Source organism: Protobothrops mucrosquamatus, unplaced genomic scaffold (genome assembly GCF_001527695.2).
Source record: "Protobothrops mucrosquamatus isolate PMUCROS unplaced genomic scaffold, P.Mucros_1.0 scaffold2421, whole genome shotgun sequence".
In the NCBI taxonomy this organism is placed as follows: Eukaryota; Metazoa; Chordata; class Lepidosauria; order Squamata; family Viperidae; genus Protobothrops; species Protobothrops mucrosquamatus.
This window is the reverse complement of record NW_015388493.1, coordinates 91,157-110,325: the sequence shown is the minus strand read 5'-3', so window position 1 is coordinate 110,325 and position 19,169 is coordinate 91,157. Positions and strand designations below refer to the sequence as shown.

At 40.6% G+C, this 19,169-nt stretch overlaps 2 protein-coding genes across 2 annotated transcripts in view; both read left to right on the top strand.

The window, feature by feature from the left end:
* The first annotated feature begins 2,425 nt into the window (after nt 1-2,425).
* On the top strand, nt 2,426-14,172 carry LOC107295628 (eukaryotic translation initiation factor 3 subunit F-like). The gene is made up of 8 exons (XM_015824944.1): nt 2,426-2,714; nt 4,276-4,346; nt 7,132-7,211; nt 9,295-9,432; nt 9,987-10,078; nt 12,828-12,964; nt 13,091-13,204; nt 13,906-14,172. The coding sequence occupies exons 1-8, from the start codon at nt 2,426-2,428 to the stop codon at nt 13,981-13,983; spliced, it is 999 nt and encodes a 332-aa protein (XP_015680430.1). The 3' UTR covers nt 13,984-14,172.
* Nucleotides 14,173-17,477: 3,305 nt separating this feature from the next.
* The window catches only part of LOC107295627 (eukaryotic translation initiation factor 3 subunit F-like), a 3,456-nt gene continuing 1,764 nt past the window's right edge, over nt 17,478-19,169 (top strand). Inside the window, exons 1-2 of the mRNA XM_015824943.1 lie at nt 17,478-17,610; nt 17,739-17,852. Of these exons, the coding sequence (XP_015680429.1) occupies nt 17,485-17,610; nt 17,739-17,852 (240 nt within the window). The 5' untranslated portion in view covers nt 17,478-17,484. The remainder of the gene's footprint in view (nt 17,611-17,738; nt 17,853-19,169) is intronic.

Below are 19,169 nucleotides of genomic sequence, written 5' to 3'. Positions count from 1 at the left end.
TCAGCCATTGTATTTATTTTCTAAATAAAAAAATGTAAGGGAAGATAGTCTTGAAGCATGGCTGTTAAGATATACCGTGTTTCTCCAAAAGTAAACCCTACTCCAAAAGTAAGGCCCAGCTGATTTTTTGGGGGTGGGCCTAATATAAGCCCTACTCTGAATGTAAACCCTAGCGCGGGGTGGGGCAAGTCGGCCCAGATCTTCAGTGCGACAGAGTGCCCCCCCCGCCGACCTGCCAGGGCCCTTTGCCAGTGGCCGCCGGTGGAACCCCGCCGGCCACCCCACACCTCCACCTTTGGGCTGCTGAGTGCCAGCCTGTACGCCTACTCGATGCTGCAGGCGCCGGGCTAAGGGTGGGCGCTGCAGCTCTCAAGCCGGCTGGGCGCTTTTGGCCTCTACCAGCTACTCCTGCCGGATTGCCTTCTGCCGCCGTCGCTATGAGGTGAGGAGGCGAGGCAGGTGGCAGAAGGGGGGGTGGAGTTGTTTCCCTCCGCCTGCCAGACACCTGCCAAAGCCGCGCAGGGTAAGGTTGCTGCGTCCCCCCGCCCAGATGCCCTCGCCTCCCCCAAGCGTTTTTTTTACTAACCTGCCTTTCAGCTGCATTGCGTTTCTCAGTTCACTTCTCAGCCTTCGCCGCGTGCTTGTGGGACAAAAAAATACCTAAAAAATATTAAGACTTTCTAACTTCTTGAGATCTCTCGAGAAATTAGAAAGTCTGATTGAACTTCTTTTTTTTTTTGTCCCACGAAGACGCGGCGAAGGCTGAGAAACTAATGGAGAAACGCAATGCAGCTGAAAGGCAGGTTAGTAAAAAAAAAGCTTGCGGGAGGCGAGGGCATCTGGGAGGCGCGGCAACCATACTCTGCATGGCTTCAACAGGTGTCTGGCAGGCAAAGGGAAACAACTGCACCTCCCCTCCGCCACCTGCCTCGCCTCACCTCGTGGTGGAAGCAGCCGGCCGGGTGGAAGGCGATCTGGCGGGAGCAGCTGGTAGAGGCCAAAAGTGCCCAGTCGGCATGAGAGCTGCAGCACCCGCCCTTAGCGGGTGCCTGCAGTCCCGAGTAGGCGTGCAGGCTGGCGCTCATCAACCCAAAGACAGAGGTATGGCCGATGCAGATGCACAGGGGGGGTCACTGAAGAAGGGCCTTGGCAGGTCTGCGGTGGGGCGGCACTCCGGATCTGGGTTGACTCACCACGCGCCAGGCTTGGCGCCCTTTCTGGCACCGCCCACCACAGGCGCACCAGTACTGTACCTGGTCTGCCACCACGCTCTTGCCACATTGCTTCTCCACTCCATGCACAGCCCCCCCCACCCCTACATGACCTACTGGTACCAGTCTTGTGGAAAACGAAAGAACTCTTACGAATTCCAGAGGGGTTTAGCAGAGAGGTTTATTTGCGCAGGTTCAGAGGCATATAGAGATAAGCAATTCTGAACGAGGAGGGCGGGATTAGACTTCAGTTTTTATACTACCCTTCTTTCAGGAACAAAGGGACTACACATGGTAATACACTGTAATACATTTGGATCGTTTCTCACGGGCATACAATGGAAGGTTTTGCTACATACAAAGTATCCATGTGTAACGCGCATTTGGTTAGCCACATATTACTGACACAGAACTTTCCCAGTGAATTATCCCCGTGATTATGCATTACATCATTATTCTAGCAATTATGCAGACAAATCATTATTCCAGTTATGCAGACAAATCATTATTCTAATAATTGTTCATTTTACTACATTACCAGTACCAGCAAAAAGTAAGCCCCCCCCGAAAGTAAAAGCTAGTGCTTACTTCAGAGCCCAAAAGAAAGTAAGACAGGGTCTTACTTTTCGGGGAAACACGGATAGTATCAAATTGTCATAGTCTTTTAAGATTGGGTGTAGTAGCAGTTTAATTCAGTGTTTCTCAACTTCAGTAACAAAGATGTGCAAACTCCAACTCCCAGAATTCCTCAGGCAACATTCTGTCCGAGGTATTCTGGGAGTTGAAGTCCACGCATCTTAAACGTTGCAGAGGTTGAGAAACACACCATGTTGAGTTTATTGAATGTAAACCTCTTTCTTGGCTTCAGCTCTGTTAACAACACAACAATATTCGTGGATCAGCTCTTCTCGCCAGCCACGTTGACCAAAACGGGAGTTACGGACTAAAATAAAAATGTTCTAAAAAATATTTTCCAATAAAACATCTTCACAGCCCTGGAAAAAAAAAATGCGCGAGCCCGCTGAAGATCCACCCGCGCGCTTCACGAAACGCTTTAAAAAAAACGAACAAATCTCAGGGAACTCGCCCCTGATTGGAGGAAGTGGCCCTGGAAAAGCAGCAGGAACAGCCTATTATATCAGTTGCCTTTGGGGAGGCGGGTGGTCTGCGCTCAGTCGCCGCCCGAGAGCGCTGGCGCTTCCTTTCTCCACAAAATGGCGGCCGCAGTCGGGGTTCCCGCCGCTTTAGCGAGCGTCGCTGTCCCGTCTCCGTCGCCTCCGGCCCCTTCTCCCCCCACCATACCCTCGATAACTCCTACGCCGGCCGTCCTTACTCCTCAGCCCGCGGCTGCACCACCACCACCGCCGCCGCCGCCTCCCGCGTTGGCGGCGCCTTTTCCCGGCGGCCGTGCAGTCCGGCTGCACCCGGTGGTGCTGGCCTCTATCGTGGACAGCTTTGAGAGGCGCAACGAGGGCGCGGCCCGCGTTATCGGCACGTTGCTCGGTAAGGACCGTCGCTCTCTCCGCTGAGGAGGAGGCGGCTCAACCCGAAGATGCGCTAGCTCAGTGTTTCTCAACCTTGACAATTTTAAGGCATGTGGACTTCAACTCCCAGAATTCCACAGCCAGCATTGCTGGCTGTGGAATTCTGGGAGTTGAAGTCCACATGCCTTAAAATTGTCAAGGTTGAGAAACACTGCGGCTAGCTGCTCTCTTTGGCGCTCCGGAGTGTTTTGAGAGGAGGAAACGGAGCCGAATCCCGGCAGCTCTGCGTATAGTTGCTACTATCCTGGCACGAAGTAGAGAAAGGGTGGTGGGAAGGCCGGCCTATGGCAGGGGTAGGCCACCTTGGCTCTTTTATGACTCGTGGACTTCAACTCCCAGAATTCCTGAGCCAGCACAGCTGGTAAGATAAAATCCCCCTCCCTCCTGTTTTCCTCACAGCAACAACAACCCTGTGAGGTGGATTGGACTGAGAGTGACTGGCCCAAAGTTACCCAGCTGGCTTTCATGTCTAAGGCAGGACTTGAACGCGTGGTATCCCGTGAGACTATTTTTGTAGCATTAATGCATGTTAGAATTTGTCGTGTGATTGTTTGGTTCAAAGGCAACTTAGTGTTTACAGCAGGGGTTCTCAACCTTGGCAACTTTAAGACTTGTGGACTTCAACTCCCAGAATTCCTCAGCCAGCTTGGCTGGCTGAGGAATTCTGGGAGTTGAAGTCCACAAGTCTTAAAAGTTGCCAAGGTTGAGAACCCCTGGTTTACAGGCTCAAACTGAAAGTGGGGAGATTGCCTTTATAATAAGAAAAATATTTACTTGAAGTGCAGCTTTATATTTTGTGGCTTTGTTACAGCGTTGGATTATTTATCCTGTGGTACATTCATATTACATTTTTATAAAAACAGATAAAAATACAAAGCATGAAATATAAAATGTAAACATATGTCATCATTGGGTTAAGTTGATGCCTTATATTGCTTCTTTTTCTACATAAGATGCTAGACCTGTATTTCATTGTTCCATTCATTTTTCAGTCAATGTAGATGGGAGTTAAAGCTAGCCCTGATATGCATTAGTTTCCTGATGTTAAATTTGAAGTGGCAAAATGAAAGCAAGATACTTCTTTGATTTGCCACCATGCTTATTCTGTTGCATGTTTATTTATATGTCCATTTCTTAGCTACAGCATCTAAAAGTTCTTAAGAACATTAAATAAAGGAGCTTTGATAGAAGACAGTTCCGTTACAGAATATAGTTTCTGAAATGCATTCTTTTTGTATCTTGCTTAGAACAAACAGTGCCTTGTTTTCATTCTTCTCAGACTTCATCCTATAGGCTTAACACACACTTGTAAATCAAGATTGTTGTAATATCACTATAAAACCATTATCTTCTGCGTATTGTAAGGAGGTTGAACTTGAAGGGGTTCAAGTTGTGCTGTACTGTACTTATCAGCAGATATAAATCTAATGTCTTCAGTTACAAGTTCTTCCTTGAATGTTCCTAGGCCTTTGCTTGGGAAGAACTTTTCTTAGGAAAATGTTTTTTCTTTAACTTTGTAGGCACAGTTGACAAACATTCCGTAGAGGTTACCAACTGCTTCTCAGTACCTCATAATGAATCAGAAGATGAGGTGAGTATGTGTTATTTTGATCATGATTTTAGCTTTGCCATTAGCTTAAACCCATGGAAGGAGATACTTTTAGGAAAGTACCAAAATCAGAGAATTGGTTTAAGGATTCTGTAATCAGAGAATTGGTTTAAGGATTCTGTAACTCTTTGAAGTTGCAGAATCACATTTCAGAAAGTTAAAATCAGGCCTTTCTCCCCTTTCAAACTGGTAAACTCTCACAAGTAGCAGTTTTCTTGGTATTATTGCTGGAAGAGGATATCCTAAATTATAATGCAAATGCTTAGGTGTGATACACTTTTAACAGAATATTTTTTATTTCAAAATTCAAATGAACAGAGACAATAAAAAACAAACATGACAAACTAAGCGAAAAGAAGAAGAAGAAAAAATAAAGACGTGTACACAACATATGTAAAATCAACCTTAAACCTACATTGTCCACCCTGGCTGAGTATTGAAAAATATGTCTCAAATAGTTCTAGCATATTCCCCCCTTGGACAGTGTGCCTACAACTAACTATGAATCTTTTCATCCATGCTGACTATATTTGGTATACAGAAGTACTATTTTGTACCATAGTTTCTTAAAATATCTCAAATATAGAAATCTAATATCTATTAATCAAGTCAACCCAATATCTGTTAGGTATTAAACAAAACTGCTAACTGGTATCCACCCAAAAATAAGCTAATCTTAACAGTCCGTTATTGTATTTAACTCGCAGAAATTCCACAAAAGGCTTCCAATGCATTATAAAATTGTCTGAAGTATTATCTCTAAGCAATGCAGTTAGTTTCACCATCTCTACCAATTCAGTTTCACAATCAATTCTTCAACTACAGGTATTCCTTTTTCTTTCCATTACTTGGCATGAACACTCCTTGCAGCTATGACCACATATAGAAGTAGAGTTCCATGTTCTTGGAATTTGATTACATTTCCAACAATTATTAGAAATTACTTTATTCTTGACAATCTATCCAGAGGCAAATACTATCAGTAAATCATTTTGTAAAAGTTTTCTTTCAAACGGTAATTCAAAGTAAATCATTATTTCGCACATTATCTAGCGTTATATTATGACCAAAGTTTTTCACCCATTTTACCTTACAGTTCTTAACATAGTCTTCTTCCAAATTTATCCTAGGTAACATTTTATAGACTTTGGAATCAAATGGTCATCCCCAGAACATAAACTCAATTTCAATTCTGATTTGTGTCCAGCAAAAACAAAGCTTTTTATCAAGTTTAAATCTTTCAAATATTTTATAATAATTAAACCAGTCACAATTAAATCCATCACTTACTAGTTGTTGCCTCACTTTTAGCTTAGGATCCTCTTTCCATATCAATAGATCGCAATATGTCATCTATTTTGATTCCATTAAAGTCTCTTTCCTGTGCAATGCTTCATGTGATAGCCACAATGTTGTCTTAGTAGCCAATCTTTTATATTTCAACCATGTATGAACAACGCGCATCATAGTACAATCTGAGATCTGGCAGGCAGGGAGGGGGCATGACAGGAACCAGAGGGCCATCCAGAGATCATGGTTGAAATATCCAAGGACACAATCCTGGGAATGGAATGTGAAACACCCATTCAAAAAGGTGCCAAAATGTGGAACTGTTACCAAAACACCTCATTGGAATCTCATTGAACATCACCAAGATGACCAAGTGGTGGGAAATGTCTAGGAGAAGGGAAAATTACCAGGGTTACGGGAGAAATTCTCAGATTTGGCTTTGCTATGCTGTAACCACTTGGCTTCAGTTAAAAAAAAATACTTTTCATTACAAATGAAGTTGAAGATCTTTCTTTCCTGAATATCCAAGCTGGGACAGGCTTATTTTGTACAGATAGTCCCCAACTTACAACCATTTGAAGTTATGATGGTGCGGAAAAATGTCTAGCCCTCTGACTTATGGCCAGTCCTCACAACTATGACCATTGGACCACCCCCATATTCATGTGCTTGGAATTTGGACGCTTGGCAACCGCTCACATTTCTGATCAATTGCAGTGCCCTGTGGTCATGTGATCACAATTTGTGACTGTTTTTGCCAGTTTCCGGCAAAATTCTCGGAAGAATGGGTTTGAATTTAATGACTACGGATTTGCTTAATGACCATGATGTAAATGGTCATAAAATTGGTCTGATTTTACTTAATGACTGCAACCATTTATGATGGAAATTCTGGTCCCAATTGTGATTGTACTGTAAACTGAGGACTACCTGTACACATCATGATTTCCATATCTGTTATATCTTACGTACTATTCATTTTGTGAGTTTGCTTCTTCCACTGAACATGGAGCTACAGGGATGTAGTTACTGTACTTATGTTAAAAAAAAATAATATACAGGGAGCCTGGAGTGAATGGCAGGCATTAGGTTTAGTCTTAACCAATTTTCCCATTTAATCAAGTGGAATGAATAGCAGCTACTTGTTTATTGATATTATAATGGCATTGGGAGGTACTCTTTATTTTCTTTACCATCAAACGTTCAACATGAAAAAATGGAATGTTATTTTTATCCTATATTCATGCAGCCACATAAGTATCTTTTATAAAGGAATTCAGGGAGACAAACAGATAGTACTGTGTGGAAAAATTAAAAGTGTGATTTTTTTTGCATCAGAAATAAGTTATCAGTCAAAGACAATGTGCTTTCTCTACTCAGACTTGTGGGTTTAGTCTCAGGTTAACAAGTTTAGATAAAAGGCCTATCAGTGAATTAATGTCATTATTGCAGAATCTTGAATTTTGTTAACTTTCAGGTTGCAGTGGACATGGAATTTGCCAAAAATATGTATGAATTGCACAAGAAAGTGTCTCCAAGTGAAATTATTCTGGGATGGTAAGTCTTCATTCTACCAGAATTTGTCTGCCCAGCTTCTCAAAAGACAGGACTATCTTTAATTAATAGAATGCCATAAAATAATAACAGTTCTTTAAACAATTATGTCAACTTTGTTGGTCTTGGTAGCAATACTCCTCCATTGTTATAGAATTTTGGGAAATACTTTGACTCTCTTTAACAGAATAAACCTCGACTGTTATTTTTTTCCTTCTCATTTAGGGATGCATTGTTCGCTTGCATGATCCTTAAAGTTGATGATAAGTTTTCCATATTCACTGAACCTTTGTTACATATAGCTTTGATCGTGCTATCTGTTGTTAGTAATAGATCCAACTTAACCCTTGGGATATCCAGGGATAAAACTGTATAATCATACTAGATTCCGATTGATCTAAAATAGCATCACAAAACCTTTGGGGATGATAGAGTCTCAGAATCTGTAAGATAGTCTCCAGCAGATAGCATGAACTTGTGCATTTCTCTTTTCTATTACGTTTGTAACATTGTAAATTTGAAAGTATTGTTTTAAATATTTTAGCTGCCATCCGCTTTCCTTTTTCCTGCTTCAGACATAAACATTCTGATGTGCAGTATAACCTTTATTTAATATATTTATATGGCAGCCCAACTCACACATGGTAGCTTACAGTATTAAAATTCCACAATGTAAAAATCCCTTAACATCCTTCCATAATCCCATAGGCCAGTGGTGGCGAACCTATGGCACGGGTGCCAGAGGCGGCATGCAGAGCCCTCTCTGTGGGCACGGGCACTGTCGCCCCAGTCCTAGGCCTTCAGCTGGGTTTTATAAAACCTTTTCGCTTTAGGCTTCCGCCGCCGTGTGCAAAAAAAAAAAAAAAAAGGTTGAATCAATCAGTCAATTTCAACTTCTCGTGGGAAAAAAAAAGATCTTGCAAAGTTGGAATTGATTGATTGAACTTTTTAGTCCCACCCAGTCTGCCGTTACCACTGCAGCCACGCCCACCCAGTGGGCCATGCCCACCCAATGGGCCACACCCAGCCAATGGCCACGCCCACCCGGCACCCGACGATGCATAAATGGGTTTTGGGTTGCAGTTTGGGCACTCGGTCTCTAAAAGGTTTGCCATCACTGCCATAGGCGACAACAGGCAGAACTACTTGATCAGTTCTATGTCACCCTGGGGTTCCCAGGCCACTGACAGAACCATGTCTCGAGGTCCTTCCAGAAAAGTATCAAAGTGGGGGCCAATCTTATCTTTGGGGGAATGGTATTCCAAAGGGAGGGAGCTACTAGAGAAAGCCTTTTTTCCTGGGTCTCACTAGATGGGACTGTAACATACCGTGCCTTCCCGCTGTGGTGGGCCAGAGAGATGTAACTGGGAAAGAGATTGCCATTCAGATGATCTGGCCCCAAGCCATCTAGGGCTTTAAAGGTGATAACCAGAAATTTGAATGGCACGCAGAAGCAAATTTGTAACCAATACAGTTCCCACAAAAGAGGTAACATGGGCTGCTGCAGTTTGAGCCATCTGAAGCTTCCAAATACTATTTGGGACAACCCCATGTAGCGTGCATTACGGCAGTCCCAACAAGAGGTGACTAGAGCATGGGTGACTGTGAGAAGGGCATGTTGATCTAGGAAAGAGGCTAACAAGTACACAACTTGCTATTGTGCAGGACTACCACCTGCTCTTTGAGCTAGAGCTGTCAGTCCAGGAGAACCTACAGATTATGTACTGGGTTTGCCTGGGACAGTGCAACCCCATCCACAACTAAAAACAGTAATAAAAAAATCCTTTGTTAGTTTGCAAAAGATTACTGAAAATCCCAGGTAACTTTGTATCAGATTCCTGTTAACATTAGGTTTGTCCATTCTGAGAAGAGGTCTTGGTAATATTTACCTTTCCAATAGTATTGGATAAAACTAGTTTATTGAATAATATATTAAAATGTCAAGACAATAACTCACATACTTCATGGATACATCACTGACAAATATCGGTCTGTATTTTCAGCATAGCAACTTTTAAAATATCCGTATTGAATTAATGGATTCGCTGTGTGCAAATATTGTCTTAAGCTGATTTTATTTTTGCAGGTATGCAACTGGACATGACATCACAGAACACTCTGTTTTAATCCATGAATATTACAGTCGGGAAGCTCACAACCCAATTCACCTAACTGTGGACACCAGTTTACAAAATGGACGTATGAGCATTAAGGCATATATCAGGTACTTGCAAAAACAATTCACCTGCATTTTGCTTGAAAGAAACAAAAGTAAAAAATGAAATGTTACAGTCCGCAAAAGAAAAAGCACGAATCTTATTCCATACTACTTTTTAACATTACAGCAGGACAGTTTAGACCAGGGGTAGGCAACCTTGGCTCTTTTATGACTCGTGGACTTCAACTCCCAGAATTCCTGAGCCAGCATGGCTCAACTTGGAACCTCTCCCTTTCCTTTCAGCATGGCTGGCTCAGGAATTCTGGGAGTTGAAGTCCACGAGTCATAAAAGAGCCAAGGTTACCTACCCCTGGTTTAGACAAATATCAAATTGCAAAAATAATATTTGAGATTCCAAAGTTTTGAGAAGCGCCTGCTTTGATTCTTTTTCTCCTATGACATTCTTAAATTTATTCTGGCAGTTATGTACATATAGGGCGTATATATGGTTACTATTGTGGGTTTTTCAGAATCAGTACTCTAATAAGAATTGAAAGCAATTCTTATGTATCAGGCCTTATTTGGAATATACATGCTAAGAAAAATTGTCTCTCTTTTAGCACCACAATGGGAGTTCCTGGTAAGACGATGGGGGTAATGTTTACTCCTCTTACTGTGAAGTCTTCCTACTATGATACCGAGCGGATAGGAGGTAGGCATTATATTATTGATGGATGTAGTCCTGTTTGCTTTTGTCCTGATGATTAGCATAGCCAAGAAGTGAAAACCTAGTGAGTGGCTAGACCAGTGATGGCAAACCTTTTGAACTCACGAGTGTCAAAAATTCAGAAAATGCCTACTTTGATTCTGCTGGGGTGACAAAAGAGACCTTTTGGGGACCTCCTCTCTGGACTTTCCTGTTGACGTCAATCTCTGGAAGTCATGTCAGAGGCCTGCTCTTTTGGGATCTCTGGAGCCTCCCGAAAAATTGCATGAGAATGCTTCCCTGATTTGATCCCTTGGAAGCTGCATGAGAGCAAGGCCTTTTTGTACAACTTCCAGAGGTTTGATATGTCACCCAAAACGACATAGCTTATCACAGGTTTGCCATCACTGGGCTAGACATAGTGATAAGACCTGGCTTTCCGTGATTGGTTACAAGTTCTGTGCAGTAAAATTAAAGGTCAGTGCTTTGAAATAAAACTTAGAGGGCTAAAGCTGCATCTTCACCCCAGAGGACAAGAAATAAGAAATACTGTTCCTGACAGAAATATCCTTTTCCTTTTATATATATATTTATTAAATATCGACTTAGTCTACTGAAATATATATATTCAGTTATTTCCAATTTGTCAAATGTTGGGCTTAGCAGGTCACATGAGTGCAAACCATGGCCATGATAATGATCAAATCTGTCTTACCTGGTGTGGTCTATCTGGCTGGATAACACAATGAATGACAGGAAAGTGGAGTCAGCCATCACTGTTTGTTTCCTCTTCCTCCAGAAAATCTACAAGCTGATTTTGTTTATAGCACTATGCTGTCTAGCATTTTGAAGAAGGAAACAACAGGAAAGCTTCCAGATGATTGAATTTTGCATATTCTTATGATAAACTACCATAGAGCAATCATTGTAATATCGTATTGTTTTAGTTTATCTACAGTCATAGACCAAAACAACCAAAATTAATTATATTTGGTAGGTCATATTTCCAAGACAAACGTCACCTTTACCTCGTATTTTGATTTGATAATACATTGTTTGATAATGATGTCGTGTCTTAAACCGGTAAAAAGTCTACTGTCAGGATCAGTAAATTATCTTACATGTGTTAACGGGTAACTCTGGTCGGATTTATAATAATCTTCTCTCTTATCTCATCTCATCTATAGAATAGAATAGAATAGAATAGAATAGAATAGAATAGAATAGAATAGAATAGAACTGGAAGGGACCTTGGAGGTCTTCTAGTTCAGCCCCCTGCTCAAGCAGGAGAATCTATACCATTTCAGACAAGCGACTGTCTAATCCAGGAGTGTCAAACTTGCCATGTGACGTGTCGCGACATATGACTTTTTTCCCCTTGCCAGAGCTGGGGTGGGCGCAGCTTCCATGTGACGCATCTGGCCCGTGGGCTGGCAGTTCGACACTCCTGGTCTAGTCTTAAAAACCTCCAGTGATGGAGCGTCCACGATTTCTAAAGGCAAGCTGCTCCACTGGTTAATTATCCTCACTGTGAGGAACCTTCTCCTTAATTCCAGGTTGCTTCTCTCTTTGGTCAGTTTCCAAGCATTGTTTCTTGTCTTGCCCTCTGGTGCTTTGGAGAATAATTTGACCCCCCCTTCTTTGTGGCAGCCCCTCAAACACTGGAACACTGTTATCAGGTCACCCCTATTTCTTCTTTTCTTTAGACTAGCCAAACCCAATTCCTGCAGCCGTTCTTCATACGTTTTAGTCTCCAGGCCTTGGATCATCTTAGTTGCTCTTCTCTGAATTTTTTCCTAAGTCTCAACATCTTTTTTGTAGTATGGTGACCAATATTGGTTGCAGTATTCCAGGTGTGGCCTTACTAGGGTTTTATAAAGCGGTACTAATACTTTGCGTGATCTTGATTCTATGCCTCTGTTTATACAACCCACGATTGTATTAGCTTTTTTGGCTGCTGCTGCACACAGCTGGCTCATAGTCAAGTGATCCTCCACTAGGACTCTAAGGTCCCCCTCACAGTTACTGTTTTTGAGCCAGATCTCGCCTAATCTGTACTTATACCTTTGATTTTTCCTGCCTAAATGTAAAACTTCGCTTTTCCCCACATTAAAGTTCATTTTGTTGGACAGGGCCCATTGTTCAAGTTTGTCAAGATCTTTTTGGATCCTGAGCTTGTCTTCTGAGGTGTTGGCTATTCCTGCCAGTTTAGTGTCATCTGCAAATTTGATGAGTTGCCCTTCTATTCCCTCATCTAAATCATTGATGATTAGCTCTGCCCTCTGAGAATGATTAATAGGGCACTTAAGAACTTACATGTACAACTATCTCAATTTCAGCATTTGCATAAACACTCTTGGTTGGAGACACTGTTAAAGCTTCCTATCAACACCACGGAGGGCAAAGTGTCTAAGCATGCCATTACCGGTACTTTTCTAGAGACAGCACACTATCCCTATGATAAAAATATTTGGCATTGATAATCAGTGAGGATAAGTTTTCTTTGTTCCAGACTAACATTTCCAGTTCTTTTATACAGTAGGTTCAGTTTCCAGTCCTCTCATCACCTTCATTTGTCGGTGTCCTTTTTAGACTGCAGTACCTAGTATTAAATAGTAGTTGAGTTCCCATTGAAAGGTGGATTATTTTGCAATAATTAGAAAGTTGGTGGTTTACTTATCTGAATTATTACTGTACTGTAGTATTTGTGACCATAACTGTGTTTAACCGATTCATGTCTATTCTCTGTTCTCAGTTGATCTCGTCATGAAGACTTGCTTTAACCCGAATCGAGTGATTAATTTGTCAAGTGATCTTCAGCAAGTGGGGGCAGCTTCTGTTCAGATTCAGGATACCCTGAGCACAGTACTACAGTATGCAGAAGATGTGCTGGTAAGTGTGCTGTGGCCAAAATATGCACTGATGGGAAATAAGACTGTGTGTGTATTCATTTTTCTGTTGATGTATAATATATCAAAATATTTTAAAAAAAACAGTATCTCTGTGCTTTTTGTCTAGTCTGGGAAAGTGACTGCTGACAACACTGTTGGTCGCTTCCTGATGGATCTTGTTAATCAAGTTCCAAAAATTTCGCCAGAGGACTTTGAGACTATGCTGAACAGCAACATCAATGTAAGTCCTTAGAATAGACTTGTAAGTAGTACAAATAAGTTGTATGGATGGGTGAGCTTGTAAATTGTTCAAATTAGTGGTAAGTGTTAATATGCAAGCCTGCATTACATCTCTGGTAGAATAATCTTTAATTATTACTATACACTTTTGTCTGATTTCTTAAATTATACAATTTAGAAGTTGCTTTGGGTTAATACAAATTTTTGATATCTTCTTTGGGGAAAATCTATATGCCCTCCAATGAAACAGAAAACAATTATGCTGGAGTCCTAGTGGACGATCACTTGACTATGAGCCAGCAGTGTGCAGCAGCAACCAAAAAAGCTAATACAATCCTGGGTTGTCTAAACAGAGGCATAGAATCAAGATCACGTGAAGTATTATTACCGCTTTATAAAACCCTAGTAAGACCACATCTGGAATACTGCAGCCAATTTTGGTCACTATATCACAAAAAAGATGTTGAGAGTTTGGAAAAAATTCAGAGAAGAGCAACTAAGATGATCCAAGGCCTGGAGATTAAAACATCCCCTTCAATTCCCTCTAGATCATTTATGCCACTAGAATTGGAAGTTTTAAAAAAATGTTTGTTTATTGGTATGAGTGAGCGGACAAAGTTACAGATTTGTTTCTAATGTTTCCATTGAACAGTGTTGCACAATGTAAGGAATCTTAAATATATATATTTTTTTACTCTTTAGGACCTGCTGATGGTAACCTATTTGGCAAATCTTACCCAGTCGCAGATTGCACTCAATGAAAAAATCTTAAACCTGTAATGAAATCTTAACCATCTATTAACAAGACCACCTAAAGAAACAGTGGAACTTCTTTGCACAGTCTAGACTTTGTAATTGGATTTTATCTTCTGAAATGACTGCTGAATTAATCTTGCTCATCCCTTTTTTTCCTCTTCTAAGTATGATCAGAAAGGTGATGATCATTAAAAACCATCAAGGAATTGCTAAGCTCCTGTCTTGCTTGTATATTATTAACATAGTTCTACAAATGTGTAGAGATCCTTGATTTCTACTAGGGAAATATATTTGAATTTGTTTTTGAAAATATTTATCAGCTTCGAGCGCGAAAGAAAGAATAATTTCATTAAAAATAATAAGCTTTTCAAAATGTCATTCAAAATATACGAAGAGCCTTGCTTTCTTGTTAGTAAATGACTAAGTTTCTTTCATTTCTACATAGTATGTTTAGGATTTAGATGGGTGTAGGAAAAGGCATTGTAGAAAAAAAAGAGTTAATCTCTGTCGCATTCTCTGTTTTACAGATTACTTTCTTTTAGGATAGAGACTTGTGGGACTGAAGTTGATAAAAAAAAATCATGAACAACAAGATTTTGTTGAAGTGCAAGGCAGAAGGAGAATTGTTCTCATATAACCAATGTTTCAGCTGCTATGAGTGCAGAAAATTAACAAGGCTGTGAAAGCTAATGAATGCATTCTTGTATCACAGTACCACAACCTGCCAGCAGAAATTGTAGGTATGTGCTTAGATGAAAATAGCATCCTGGGTCTCGGGAAATTCCTTTAGGTAGTTGACCTGGAGGAAATGAAAACAATGACTGTTCTGTTATGGAATGATGGTCTCAAGGAAGGAGAGACTCATGAGAGGGAGTTTAATCCTTGAGCAAGAACAGATATCCTTACTTCAAGGATTTTCCTTTCAGGAGTAGAAGCTTGAGAACTTGGCTATCTAGTGAGAAAGTGGAAGATGATCTAGTGATTAATGCAGGGATGAGGTCAGATGATCATGGTATATTTCTTTATATATGAATAATAGTTCTACTATGGATTGATGCTCCATAGATGTGTTTGGAATTTGAATTATAAACCAAACATTATTTCCCTGTACACAGCTCCTGATGTAGCAATACTGCCAGATAGGGGAATAGAATTGGCATCTTGATCTTAAAGATCTGGTCTTGTTCAAGATTTTACTCTTCAGTGGTGAATATAAATGGGAGGTACTATTGCTGGCCCTTTCCACAGATACTGATTGACTGCTGTGAGAACAGAACGCTAAACCAGATGGTGTTTAATTTGGTAATGCCTGCTTCTTTGCCTTTGATGATAATGCTGTAGTGGAATGGCTGAGTCTATAGGTAGAGGGTTGGAGGTCTCAAGCCATTTCTTGCAGAAACTTTTTGGGTCTTCACACCATGGATTATCCCTTCAGATAGTGGCTTAGAAATACCTGTTGCTACCAGCTGTCATCTAGGGCTATTTAATAAACGGATCAGGATTCTGAGGAGACACAATTCTATGCCTCTCAATCTTAAAAGATATCCCTGTATGAAGATATCCCTGTACACGTGATATATATTATTTTCTCAACCAATGTTGTCATTTGTTGATGAAGCTGGCCAATGATTAGGTAATAACACAACCAAGAATATCTGAATTGGCACTAGCCCTGAGCTTCTTTTTGTTATTGTTGTAAAAATCACATCTTTGTTAATACTCAAGTTTCTATTCAGGATAAATTATGTGTAGAAAACAAAGGGAGAATATCAANAATATAAACCATCCAGTATAAAGGTTCTGTTTGCAGTGGAAATGGAGCATAAAACTAAACTATTATGTAACAAACTATTACTACAGCACAGAATTTGGCCATTTTTCAGATGACAGTCCTAGTCATTTAATAGAATGTACACAATTGCCCATTGAGACCAGCCTAAATATTATTAGAAGAGAGAATAGAGTAGAGTAGAGTAGAGTAGAATAGAATAGAACTGGAAGGGACCTTGGAGGTCTTCTAGTTCAGCCCCCTGCTCAAGCAGGAGAATCTATACCATTTCAGACAAGCGACTGTCTAATCCAGGAGTGTCAAACTCACCATGTGACGTGTCGCGACATATGACTTTTTTCCCCTTGCCAGAGCTGGGGTGGGCGCAGCTTCCATGTGACGCATCTGGCCCGTGGGCTGGCAGTTCGACACTCCTGGTCTAGTCTTAAAAACCTCCAGTGATGGAGCGTCCACGATTTCTAAAGGCAAGCTGTTCCACTGGTTAATTATCCTCACTGTGAGGAACTTTCTCCTTAATTCCAGGTTGCTTCTCTCTTTGATCAGTTTCCAAGCATTGTTTCTTGTCCTGCCCTCTGGTGCTTTGGAGAATAATTTGACACCCCCCCCCTTCTTTGTGGCAGCCCCTCAAACACTGGAACACTGTTATCAGGTCACCCCTATTTCTTCTTTTCTTTAGACTAGCCAAACCCAATTCCTGCAGCCGTTCTTCATACGTTTTAGTCTCCAGGCCTTGGATCATCTTAGTTGCTCTTCTCTGAATTTTTTCCTAAGTCTCAACATCTTTTTTGTAGTATGGTGACCAATATTGGTTGCAGTATTCCAGGTGTGGCCTTACTAGGGTTTTATAAAGCGGTACTAATACTTTGCGTGATCTTGATTCTATGCCTCTGTTTATACAACCCAGGATTGTGTTAGCTTTTTTGGCTGCTGCTGCACACTGCTTGCTCATAGTCAAGTGATCCTCCACTAGGACTCCAAGGTCCCTCTCACAGTTAACGTTTTTGAGCCAGGTCTCGCCTAATCTGTACTTATACCTTTGATTTTTCCTGCCTAAATGTAAAACTTCGCTTTTTTCCACATTAAAGTTCATTTTGTTGGACAGGGCCCATTGTTCAAGTTTGTCAAGATCTTTTTGGATCCTGAGCTTGTCTTCTGAGGTGTTGGCTATTCCTGCCAGTTTAGTGTCCTCTGCAAATTTGATGAGTTCCCCTTCTATTCCCTCATCTAAATCATTGATGATTAGCTCTGCCCTCTGAGAATAATTAATAGGGCATTTAAGAACTACATGTACAACTGTCTCAATTTCAGCATTTGCATAAACACTCTTGGTTGGAGACACTGTTAAAGCTTCCTATCAACACCACAGAGGGCAAAGTGTCTAAGCATGCCATTACCGGTACTTTTCTAGAGACGGCACACTATCCCTATGATAAAAATATTTGGCATTGATAATCAGTGAGGATAAGTTTTCTTTGTTCCAGACTAAGCATTTCCAGTTCTTTTATACAGTAGGTTCAGTTTCCAGTCCTCTCATCACCTTCATTTGTCGGTGTCCTTTTTAGACTGCAGTACCTAGTATTAAATAGTAGTTGAGTTCCCATTGAAAGGTGGATTATTTTGCAATAATTAGAAAGTTGGTGGTTTACTTATCTGAATTATTACTGTACTGTAGTATTTGTGACCATAACTGTGTTTAACCGATTCATGTCTATTCTCTGTTCTCAGTTGATCTCGTCATGAAGACTTGCTTTAACCCAAATCGAGTGATTAATTTGTCAAGTGATCTTCAGCAAGTGGGGGCAGCTTCTGTTCAGATTCAGGATACCCTGAGCACAGTACTACAGTATGCAGAAGATGTGCTGGTAAGTGTGCTGTGGCCAAAATATGCACTGATGGGAAATAAGACTGTGTGTGTATTCATTTTTCTGTTGATGTATAATATATCAAAATATTTTTTTAAAAAAACAGTATCTCTGTGCTTTTTGTCTAGTCTGGGAAAGTGACTGCTGACAACACTGTTGGTCGCTTCCTGATGGATCTTGTTAATCAAGTTCCAAAAATTTCGCCAGAGGACTTTGAGACTATGTTGAACAGCAACATCAATGTAAGTCCTTAGAATAGACTTGTAAGTAGTACAAATAAGTTGTATGGATGGGTGAGCTTGTAAATTGTTCAAATTAGTGGTAAGTGTTAATATGCAAGCCTGCATTACATCTCTGGTAGAATAATCTTTAATTATTACTATACACTTTTGTCTGATTTCTTAAATTATACAATTTAGAAGTTGCTTTGGGTTAATACAAATTTTTGATATCATCTTTGGGGAAAATCTATATGCCCTCCAATGAAACAGAAAACAATTATGCTGGAGTCCTAGTGGACGATCACTTGACTATGAGCCAGCAGTGTGCAGCAGCAACCAAAAAAGCTAATACAATCCTGGGTTGTCTAAACAGAGGCATAGAATCAAGATCACGAGAAGTATTATTACCGCTTTATAAAACCCTAGTAAGACCACATCTGGAATACTGCAGCCAATTTTGGTCACCATGTCACAAAAAAGATGTTGAGAGTTTGGAAAAAAATTCAGAGAAGAGCAACTAAGATGATCAAAGGCCTGGAGACTAAAACATACGAAGAACGGCTGCGGGACTTGGGTTTGGCTAGTCTAAAGAAAAGAAGAAATAGGGGAGACATGATAGCAGTGTTCCAGTATCTGAGGGGCTACCACAAGGTGTTAGGATTTTAAGATCTCTCCTTTGGCTTCCCATACTGTACCCCAGGGTGTCCAACCCATGACTCATTGGCTGTATGCAGCCCTTGACAGCTAGCTATGCGGCCCCACAGGATTGTAAAAAATAAAAAAATAAAGGAAGTTTGTTATTTATATACATTAACTATATATTTTATATGCAGCCCAAGACAATTCCTCTTCACTCAGTGCGGCCAGGCAAGCCAAAGGTTCAAAAACATGCTCTTTTGTTTACTAAACGTAGAAGGTGTAAATATTAAATAAAGGCTATGACATTGCCATTTAAAACATTGTACCTATACAGTTAGTTTTTCTTACCTAAATATAAAACCTTACTTTTATCTACGTTGAATTTCATTTTGTTAGATAGGGCCCAGTGTTCAAGTCTGTGAAAATTGTTTTGGATCTTGAGTTTTATCTTCTGGGGTGTAGGCTATTCCTGCCAGCTTAGTGTCATCTGCATATTTGATTTTGTGATTTGTGATTTTATTAGATTTATACCCCGCCCTTCTCCTGGCGGACCCAGGGCGGCTTACAGCAAGCTAAAAACAGATAAAGACCCTACAAACACCGTTTTAAAATATAATTAAAAGAAATATTAATTTTGCCGTTTCATTTAAAATTTTTGTTAACACCCAATATAAAATCCAATTAAAATCCAATCTAAAA